At 37.1% G+C, this 11,026-nt stretch overlaps 2 protein-coding genes across 3 annotated transcripts; one reads left to right on the top strand and one right to left on the bottom strand.

Moving 5' to 3' along the window:
- Positions 1-319: 319 nt before the first annotated feature.
- LOC126147940 (uncharacterized) lies at positions 320-3,766 on the bottom strand. Of its 2 annotated transcripts, none has more exons than XR_007530362.1 (3): positions 2,476-3,766; positions 2,237-2,400; positions 320-948 (listed from the first exon to the last, which is right to left on the bottom strand). XR_007530362.1 is itself a non-coding variant. In XM_049915723.1 (3 exons), exons 1-3 carry the CDS (start codon positions 3,247-3,249, stop codon positions 895-897), a joined length of 951 nt encoding a protein of 316 aa, XP_049771680.1. In that variant the 5' UTR covers positions 3,250-3,766; the 3' UTR covers positions 320-894. The 2 variants fall into 2 exon arrangements, 1 of the variants encoding a protein (XP_049771680.1); XM_049915723.1 differs by having other exon boundaries at positions 2,237-2,359.
- Positions 3,767-10,212: 6,446 nt separating this feature from the next.
- LOC126157913 (retinal rod rhodopsin-sensitive cGMP 3',5'-cyclic phosphodiesterase subunit delta-like) lies at positions 10,213-10,737 on the top strand. Its single transcript, XM_049916406.1, has one exon. It carries the CDS (start codon positions 10,213-10,215, stop codon positions 10,735-10,737), a length of 525 nt encoding a protein of 174 aa, XP_049772363.1.
- The last annotated feature ends 289 nt before the right edge of the window (positions 10,738-11,026 follow it).

The raw sequence follows: 11,026 nt of genomic DNA, 5'->3' as shown, positions 1-11,026 counted from the left end.
TTACTTCCCTTTTAGTTAATTTGAGATGGAAAATTTTTGTTTAGACTCTACATGCCAGAGGAAGCTATCATCATAAGCAATTCCTATATGCCAACCTTGGTGTAAATGAGGGCAATCTGTTCATAATTCCTATTTAAATGTGATGCTTATATTAACATTGCAAAATATCTTCACTTAATCTTCTAAAATAAAGTTTTAATACCAATTAATAAAATAACAGTTCGTTCCTGCCAATATTACAGTTTATTATTGCCAATATATATTAAAATGCAGGAAACATTTTTCATTATCAGCTGACAGAACAACTTCAGAAAGCAGACATAATATGACAAATTAAATAAGCTACATGTAACCTGAAGGAACAGATGTAAATAAAAAAAGCCATATGCAGAATATAAAATGTAGTTTACATTTTAAGAAAAGATAATTCACATTTCCCAGAAACTTGTGCAACATACACAATAAGTATCCACATTGTTGGGATATCCCAATTTAAAGAAGAACTTCTATATTTCAATAGTAAGTTTGGTCTGAGCTTTAAGAAAAAACTTATTTCAATAATCGGATTAGAAAATGGCTCCGAGCACTATGGGACTTAACATCGATGATCATCAGTCCCCTAGAACTTAGAACTAATTAAACCTAACTAACCTAAGGACTTCACACAACACCCAGTCATCACGAGGCAGAGAAAATCCCTAACCCCGCCGGGAATAATCGGGTCAGACCCGAGCTACAACAAAAAAACTTAATATATTTCAGCAGTCAGGCTAGGCCTGAGCTTTAAGAAAAAACTTAATTACTACAATCATTCCCTTAATAGTTCCATTACGTTGGATCTCAGATTAAGAAAATCCTACACACTATGCTGCAGTAAATAGTCGCGCACCTTCTTCAAAAGTCTGAAGCTGACTGGGATGATTGCGTAGCTGGTGATGGAAAGGTAGCCTGAAAAGAAATTAAAATCCACATTAACATTACTGAAAACCTTTATTTCTAAATTATGGATTACTAAGTTTGTTGCACTAATACTGGGTTAATGTTGGGGAAAAATGTTTATGTAACATGGCTTTTCTTTTCCATTTCTGTATCGAAATATTCAATGACGGAATGAAACTCAAAGTGGCTCCACATTTGTGTGTATTTACATCTTTATATTGTAATTAGCTACTTAAAGTCATAATATGTATATGCCACACCTTAAAAAAACACTTAGATAACTAATAATAAAAAATATAGGCCTAGTTAATTGTTACAATTTAGATGTCATGTAATGAGAATTTTACTGTACATGCAAGACATACTGGACCAAAGAAACGAAATGCCATGATGTTAATAACCTAACATCTAAACAAGATTAGCAAACAGTTTGAACGTGAGTATATTAATATGGGTGATAATACCAGATGTAGTTTTTCTGCCTAGATGGTGTTATAGTCAGGACTGAGATTTTAAGCTAATGGGGAGCTTGAGGCAACTGCCAATCAGGAAGTTGTGTTAACACAAGATATGAGCACTTTTACCCATCAGCAATTATTCCATAATGTACTAATGCCACTGCTTTGGAACAAGACGTGTTGTGAACTATGTTTGAACATTCACATTTGCATGAGAAAGTCACAAGCCAATGGAAATATGCAATGCTGCTTGCACAGAAGGGAACATCCTGTACACACATCAATTTTTTTCCGAATGAAACAGAATGTGTAAACACTTTATGACTGATTTGCAGTGTATCATTCAGCTGGCTTGCTGTGTAATGGAATTATCCACACCAAGTTCAAGGTGTGGAGTGACTTCAGTTTTGTCAATAGCAATGTCTACAAATTATTCCACGTGACAGTCACATCAAATCATAATTAAGTATTTTATTTTTCTTTAATTATATTAACAGAGCTGCCTTCAGATAAAATAAGAATTATTTTAAAAATGGTGCCAGAAACTTGCATGCCATAGCCTTTATCAATACTGGATGTGAGGTCATTCTGGAGGCAGTTTTCAGTTGCAATTTCTTATTTCTTTTGTGGATTGTTTCGGTCTTTACACCACCATTAGCACACAGTATTAAATTTATGCAAGTTAGCCAATAGCACTGTATGTCCAGCAGTGCTCCCTCAAACTTAAAAATGTTAAATAAATAATAATTACTTTATTCCTTAATATGCCCTTTGGGGAAAGGAAAGTTGCTAGATAAATTTCAAAATGCCATACATGACTTTAGAAATGTAATACTTACCATTTCAGAAGTTTCTACTGTCTTTACAAATTCCTTGCTTTGCTTAGAGTGTGGTCTTTGTCTTCCCCCCGGATGACATCTGTGACCTGCCAACTTGTTTTTTCTTCTGCTTATTGCAGTGGGCTGAAAGGGAATATAGTTACCACGATTTTTTCTAGATTTTCCTGTAACAAAAATTAGAATTCATACAATAATGAATTACTTGCCATAACATTTATATAAAAGTATGTTTTACTTACCTTCACAAAATTTGCCAAATAAGATGCACATGCAGATGGCGTTTTAAGCTTTCTCAATTTTTCGCACATGACTTCAAGGCCTTTCCTCATTTCCTCAGTGGGTTTATTTGAAAAATCTATGAGACGAGCTTTTATCTCGTCGATTAAATCATTATTTCTTTTGTCTGGAACTGTCTCCATGTGAAGTGTCTCTGGCAACTCTTCTTGGCTTTCACAGAGCAAACCTGTGTCCATTTGCTCCAAACGTTCCGAAGAACTTGAAGCCCCTGCATTCTGAGAGCAATACAGAGGCTCTAGCCACCCTTCAGGAGGCTCCTCATTTGTAGCAATAAAATAATACAGTCTACGTATACTGTCACTATCAGTCACCTCCCTGTAGTTTCCTGATGGTAAAACAGCACTGCCCCAGTCTATATGTTTGCAGATCTTCCCTGCATTGCCTTGGCAACAAGTGCAAACAAGAACAGCCATATTAACAATGTAATAATGATTCTGCCTTTTTTCACTGGAAACGAGCAGAACATCCTCATTGACTTGTCTGATTTTTGCTAGAATCTCCTGTGAAGGAGCCTTTATAGGCCTACAGAAAGACTTAGGACTTGCTCCATTAGCAGCATCAAGAAGTCTCCTCTGAAAATACAAATTCACCTTTGTGAGAAAAAAGTCCACCATCTGAACCACATTGAAGGCACGCACCCTCTCAAAAATCCTGTCCTTTAAAATTCTCACGAAGGCCTCACTTATATTATTTGTGTTGTGCCCTTCTATAAGCATACCTCACTGATGTGAAAGGGTCCACAGTTCTCTCCTATCCCAATACCCTTCCAAGTATTTCAATAAATTTTGATGATTTTCACCGATGTTCGCTCTTGTTACATTATAGTTTACCACTGCTTCATTTTTTGTTTGTGCAAACATTATTTTTTTGAAATTCTGGAAGAACTCGCACTGTTTTTGCTGTGGTATAGCATTTTTTGTTTTGAGAAGCCAACGCCACACTGCCTGCAGGACATGGAATATACACAACAAAGTTTTTTTGTTTGGGAAGCACCTTCTAATTGCATTTTGTTCTGACTGGCTGTCGTCAGTCAGAAACACACTTGGGCCATTGATATTTCCCCCACTACCTCTTTCAGCAACTCTAGTCCCATTTCTATAACTCCGCAGCTTTCTGAAGACATAATCAGAACTCCTAGTGGTAAACCTCCACACTCACTGTGAGTAAGTAAAACGAACACTCTGCTGCTATCATGATCCAGAGAACCAGTGGAATCCATAAATACAAGTTTGGAAGCAGTTTTTACATGAGTATGGACTTTTTGCAGCAGTGGTGACCAAATGCTGAAAAACAATTATACAAATATTAATAGTAGCTAAATGTATATGCATAAAGTTTTCATCAGACTACAAATTTATAAATATACTCTTACCTTACTATACAGGGCGATTCAAAAAGAATACCACAACTTTAGTAATTTAAAACTCTGCAACGACAAAAGGCAGAGCTAAGCAATATCTGTCAGCGAATTAAGGGAGCTATAAAGTTTCATTTAGTTGTACATTTGTTCGCTTGAGGCACTGTTGACTAGGTGTCAGCGTCAGTTGATGCTAAGATGGCGACCGCTCAACAGAAAGCTTTTTGTGTTATTGAGTACGGCAGAAGTGAATCGACGACAGTTGTTCAGCGTGCATTTCGAACGAAGTATGGTGTTAAACCTCCTGATAGGTGGTGTATTAAACGTTGGTGTAAACAGTTTACAGAGAATGGGTGTTTGTGCAAAGGGAAAAGTTCTGGACGGCCGAGCACTTCATCACTGGCCTCCAAGAAGCCCTGATCTTACACCCTGCGATTTTTTCTTATGGGGGTATGTTAAGGATATGGTGTTTCGACCACCTGTCCCAGCCACCATTGATGATTTGAAACGAGAAATAACAGCAGCTATCCAAACTGTTACGCCTGATATGCTATAGAGAGTGTGGAACGAGTTGGAGTATCGGGTTGATATTGCTCGAGTGTCTGGAGGGGGCCGTATTGAACATCTCTGAACTTGTTTTTGAGTGAAAAAAACCTTTTTAAATACTCTTTGTAATGATGTTTAACAGAAGGTTATATTATGTTTCTTTCATTAAATACACATTTTTAAAGTTGTGGTATTATTTTTGAATCACCCTGTATAATCATCATCTTTCTGAATCATCTTGGCACACACAGCTCCAACTTCGCTGTTGTATTCCTCTAACCTCTGTTGTAACAGCTGCTTTCCTTCTTTGTTGAAGTCTGTTGGCCCATACTTTTTCTTAAAAACTTTGTTGAACAAATAGTGGCAAAAGTTGTAATCAGGACACCTGCTTCTGTCTGCAAGGACTAAAGGGTAATCTGAACAATTCAGCTGAATTTCAACCTTTATTGACTCAAGAGCAGTGGCTGGTGAATGACCTCTTTCAAACAGGGATATTAATTTTTCTTTGACATCACTTGATGGTTGCCTAAATCTTAAAGCAGCAGCACTCTCAACACTGTGGTTATGACCCAACACCAAGTTAACCTCACAGGGCATTTCCTTGTAGAGCATTGTTTTCTCTACAGACTTACGTCTGTATCTATCATGCACAGCGTGAATTGTCACTGTCATTTTTGATGGACAGTTAGTGTTTTTTGTTGCCCTTTGCACTGAACCATGAACTTTTATACTGCGAGTATTGTGGTGACAGACCAGCCTTTGTTTGAAAACAACATATTTTTCTGATGCAGGTTCAGTGCACCTTATTGTATAAGTTGTTTTTGTTATATTTTCAAACTGTGCCAACCACTGTCCACACTCCTTCCTCGTTTTAACATCAACAAGGATGTTTAAAGATTTAATTTCTTGCACATTACAATCATTTCTGTGCAGCTCCAACACACGTGTTTTCCACTGTGGGAGAATTTCCTGTTAAGAGAGAAGAGCATGTATTACTATCACTTCTGTACTTGGCTTCATTTAAATTATTTCAGAATTTTCCTCCCTACAGTAACATAAATTTGATATAAGAAGTGCAGCAGGTATGTAAACACATGGTAGACCAGACCACAATTTCATAAAAACCACCAATAAGTACACATTTTACCTTGGGTAGGGAGGGGTAAAAACAAAATAATATTTAAACTTTCGAAATTTTGGGTGAGAAGCTTTTGTACTCGTCAGAATATGGTTAAAAATGTATCATATTCACACAAACATTTCACTGAAAAAAGAAAAAATACTTGAGGGAGGCACAAAAAAAGACCTAGTGACTAAATTGAAGAAAGTACCTACACAGGTGACAGGACAATAAAAGTATGAGGCAAGATAAAAAGAATTCATATAATGGTCTGTTAGGCATATCTATGTGAAACAAATTAATGTAGTATAAGTTTTGAGGAAAAGGGTAGATTTTTATACAGAGGAAATATTAACTATGTCCATTAATGTTACAAACAGTATTTAAACTAATAGTTTTGGCCTAAACAATTTTTTCTAGACACTTCAGTCTGATAGTTCCAATTCCAAATCTTAAGGGAAATGTTTTTAAGGGAAAGACAAATGGACATGTTGGTGTGCTCCTATAGATTATTTAAAATTTCTGAAGTTTCTGGGTGATTAGAGCTGGGTGTTTGGTAAAATCTGAAAACCAATCCTTACTGGCAAAACTTTTCACTGGTAAATATGCTTTCTGTAGTACCTGAACAAACTCAGCAACAAACTGTTTTACCTTGAATGAAGTTACAGGAAGGCCCATGTAGCCAAGCAAGTATATTCATCTTTACTGAGAACAGATCTTTGTGTATTCAGAACTTTTTAGTATTACTCTCAGATACCAGTGGTATGTTTAAATTACAGTTGAGTAACAGCTTTTATTTACACCTGGCATTAATTTTAAACTGCCACAGCATACTCTGTGTCTTTCTCTTAAAGGTTGCAGTTTAATGTAATTTCTAGGCATTCAGCACTACTGACAGTCTAATGATTTCCAAACTGAAATACAGAGAGTAAAAGTTACTAATTTTTTTTTTTTAAAAGCAAACACTATTTGTAATTAATCTGAACTTAGGACGCAGTCAGCTGCTCAAGGTATGATTGCCTTCTGTTTACTCCACTTTTCCTCCACCTTTCCAATCAATGGAAAAAACAACTCACAGTTTAGTATACAAATGTGTTTTATAATTCCAGTACACAATGTTAATAAGTTTTAGCTGATTCTGAAACTTCTTACACATATACATGTTTCACATATATGTGAAACATAAAGAAAAAATGGCCTACGAAAAAAGCCTTCTTTTAAAGGATCATTAAAAGTCTATGTCGGTAACAATAAACATAAAAACCAAATTCGTACAGAAACATGTATTAATGGGAATTTTCCAGTACCGAGAAATGAAAATCTGTCAAGATGGGTATACGGCTGTTTTATATTACGATTTGCGCGCGCTGTTTCATACAGTTATTAAATCTCCTGCTTACTATCACACCATTTAAATTACTGGAGTCCACAACAAGATTTTTAAATGATGATTTCTGATCAGGTAAACAAGTTGACTGTACCTTCACTTTATTTCCTTCCATAATTTACTCTAATAATAGTAGCTATTTTTACCTGATCGTGCTTATTTTATTTTTACCCTACCAATACCCTATCTTTCATGTTTTATTTGATCCCCGTAATTCTATAATCTTAAGTAGCCAACATTACCAAGTTGCCAATAACAACTGTCAAGTGAGCAGTCTGGATTAATAGCTTCAAAAAGCAAGCAGAGAATACACCCACTTGAGAAATAGTACTAACTATTTCACTCTGCCTTTTGTTCGCCGACAGCATTATCATTGAAAGCAATGAATTTCAACGCTTAAAAAAAAACATTAAGTGCAGACGCATACACATACAAACACAATAGTGAGTAGTGGCTAACACAAAATTTCGCGCGTGCGCGCCTGACGCACAGCACTTTTTCATTGGTAGTCGTCTGGTGACTCCTTATTGGTCGCTAGCTACAGCGCTCAGACAGTGTGGAGGGGAGATGGCTAGACCCCGGGTCAAGTCAGTACACGCGGCAGAGTATATTTGGGAGCACCATTCATAAGAGCCAGTGTGAATGATTTTCGGAAAACTGGTGTCTTCCTTTTTAAGTCCCTTGTTCGTGGACCAAACAATTGTATTCTTGATGTAGATGGCCATCCATGCGTTCGGACGACAATACTTTGTCCAACAATCATGTCTTCACAAGGCATGGTGATACCAACAAATGGGGCAGAAGAGTCATGGGCAGTCTTTAATATCTTAACCTGCACCACATATTATGTATCTCCATTCACTTCATGACTATAGACAGCGTGTCATTTAATGAGCTGCACTTTCCTCCAGTGCAGGAAAATCTGCAGTAAAAAAACATCCCATAAAAAACGAATCCAGCATTATCAAGACAGAAATTTGATCAAAGTATTCCTCCATGCTCAGACGTAGACAAGAACAAGAGGGGAGGCGAGACTCCAGAAGACAGAAGCAGGGATCCTGCAAGAAAATTTTTGAAGAATTGCATCATCATCATCATCATTTAAGACTGATTATGCCTCTCAGCGTTCAGTCTGGAGCATAGCCCCCCTTATACAGTTCCTCCATGATCCCCTATTCAGTGCTAACATTGGTGCCTCTTCTGATGTTAAACCTATTACTTCAAAAACATTCTTAACCGAATCCAGGTACCTTCTCCTCGGTTTGCGCCGACTCCTCCTACCCTCTACTGCTGAATCCATAAGTCTCTTGGGTAACCTTGCTTCTCCCATGCGTGTAACATGACCCCACCATCTAAGCCCGTTCACCCTGACTGCTACATCTATAGAGTTCATTCCCAGTTTTTCTTTGATTTCCTCATTGTGGACACCCTCCTGCCATTGTTCCCATCTACTAGTACCTGCAATCATCCTAGCTACTTTCATATCCGTAACCTCAACCTTGTTGATAAGGTAACCTGAATCCACCCAGCTTTCGCTCCCATACAACAAAGTTGGTCGAAAGATTGAACGGTGCACAGATAACTTAGTCTTGGTACTGACTTCCTTCTTGCAGAAGAGAGTAGGTCGTAGCTGAGCGCTCACTGCATTAGCTTTGCTACACCTAGCTTCCAGTTCTTTCACTATGTTGCCATCCTGTGAGAATATGCATCCTAAGTACTTGAAACCGTCCACCTGTTCTAACTTTGTTCCTCCTATTTGGCACTCAATCCGTTTATATTTCTTTCCCACTGACATTACTTTCGTTTTGGAGATGCTAATCTTCATACCATAGTCCTTACATTTCTGATCTAGCTCTGAAATATTACTTTGCAAACTTTCAATCGAATCTGCCATCACAACTAAGTCATCCGCATATGCAAGACTGCTTATTTTGTGTTCACATATCTTAATCTCACCCAGCCAGTCTATTGTTTTCAACATATGATCCATAAATAATATGAACAACAGTGGAGACAGGTTGCAGCCTTCTCTTACCCCTGAAACTACTCTGAACCATGAACTCAATTTACCGTCAACTCTAACTGCTGCCTGACTATCCATGTAAAGACCTTTAATTGCTTGCAAAAGTTTGCCTCCTATTCCATAATCTTGTAGAACAGACAATAACTTCCTCCTAGGAACCCGGTCAAATGCCTTTTCTAGATCTATAAAGCATAGATACAATTCCCTGTTCCACTCATAACACTTCTCCATTATTGCAAAAAAAAAAAAAAAAAAAAAAAAAAGAGTGCCTGAAGAACGCATATGAGAGTCAGAAGCTGATGACATCTTGCGTTTGTTAACTGCCAACAAGGACAAATGTGATGAAGTGGTGTTCGCTGTAACCAATCGTACAAAGACGATTGTTCCTGGAGGACAATTGATGATGCACATTCGCTTCTTGCATAGAACACATGAATTATCCGCAGGAGTGGAGAGGGAACAACGAAAAAAATAGAAATATGATTAATGCAATTTGATAAACGAAGATCCGAAAACAAGAAAAATGAAAGAATTATGCTCTTTTTGTATGCCATTCTATTTGATTTGCGGTATGTTCCTTTTCCATCTTGTAGTATTCTTACATTAAAATAGGCAGTTCTGTAAACCACATGTTATTACGACATACTTTTTACTATATGTAACTTAATATTGCAACGAGTACATGTAAGAAGAATTCTTCTTTGCTAGTTTCAAGATAAATAATTTAGCATCCAAAATTAGGATATCATTGTTACGAGAAATTGAGCATACTTTCGAAAGAGAATTAAAATTTGGCACTTTCACGTCCGCTAATATTTTCTCGGATACAACTTCATAAGGAAGGATATCTGTAAATTACAATATCTAGGCAGTATTTATTTAGAATTTGTCGAAATTGACGTTCGATACTGTAGCTGTTAATTTTTCGTGATAAGTATGCGAAAATGGTGACTTAACTTTAATTCAATCTACCTCTTGTACGTAACTGGACTATTCAAGGATAATAAATTCGGTATTTAGTATCTTCCGACGGAACAATGAACGTGAACTTGAGTGAATCAAGATTACGTTACACATAAATTTCGGAGGAAATGGCGTTATTCTGTAGCGGAATAGATAACGAACCGTTCGTGTACCGTGTCCGTTGTTGAAATACTGATGTAACTTTAGAGAGTAATTTCGATTATATAACATAAATCTAGTGACAGTGAACACTTTCGTGACCGCTTTTTGTGTCAATTTACACATGGAATCGGAAAATTACGTATACAATACACAGGGCGAATACACTGACTTTCTAGACGCTTGTTCCCCTGAGAGTGTCTGTAAACAACAAAATGTCGACGATATTGTCAATGGTTTCAGAATTAACTGGATAGTGCTACGAGATGCTGATACTGGCAGAATATTGTGGCAAAGCCATAAAGATCTATCGACTCCTGGCGTAGAACACGAAGCACGGGTGCCAAAAAATATATTGCGATGTCGTGCCGTGTCGAGAGAGATTAACTTTTCGTCAGCAGAAGCCATGTCAGAATTTTGGCTCGAGCAAAAAGTGTTGTTCAAAGGTAGATGTTTAGAAGAGTGGTGCTTCCGATTTGGATATGTTATGCCAAATTCGATAAATACGTGGCAGTCTTTAATAGCTGCTGCTCCAGAATCACAAATGATGCCTGCTGCTGTGCTGAACGGAAACGTTGTGATCGACACGAGATTCTACGATAATGAATTACTGGTATCAACTTCCAAAGTGCGACTTTATTACGTGTAACATACTGTACTATGTAAGACAACAAACTGACGTAATTAGAAGAACTTCCCAGCTTCTTGCTCTGTGTCTGTGCTACTGTACTTAGTCGACTGCATATCAGACTACGTTATATTTTTTTAATGAAATGCAGGAGCACATAAAACATAAGGCGCCATGTGTTTGTTCTTATTTAATGACTAGCGGTACGAGCATCAGTAGCGGAACTTGATTGTTTTCTGTTTTATTTAAAAAAATTAAATACGGTTCAGAAGAACATAAAACACAAGACGCTGTTATGATGGATCTTATA

Source organism: Schistocerca cancellata, chromosome 2, assembly GCF_023864275.1.
Source record: "Schistocerca cancellata isolate TAMUIC-IGC-003103 chromosome 2, iqSchCanc2.1, whole genome shotgun sequence".
Classification (NCBI taxonomy): Eukaryota; Metazoa; Arthropoda; class Insecta; order Orthoptera; family Acrididae; genus Schistocerca; species Schistocerca cancellata.
The sequence above is the reverse complement of the archived record's forward strand: the minus strand, read 5'-3'. Positions and strand labels throughout refer to the sequence as shown.

Bases quoted from the DNA above. Each gene is read 5' to 3' on its own strand.
- LOC126147940 (XM_049915723.1), bottom strand. From the start codon at position 3,249: ATGCTTATAGAAGGGCACAACACAAATAATATAAGTGAGGCCTTCGTG. The intron at 2,360-2,475 runs GTAAGTAAAACA...ATTCCCTTTCAG, and splicing joins ATTTGGCAAATTTTGTGAAG to CCCACTGCAATAAGCAGAAG. The intron at 949-2,236 runs GTAAGTATTACA...ATTTCTTTTCAG, and splicing joins CAGTAGAAACTTCTGAAATG to GCTACCTTTCCATCACCAGC.
- LOC126157913 (XM_049916406.1), top strand. From the start codon at position 10,213: ATGGAATCGGAAAATTACGTATACAATACACAGGGCGAATACACTGAC.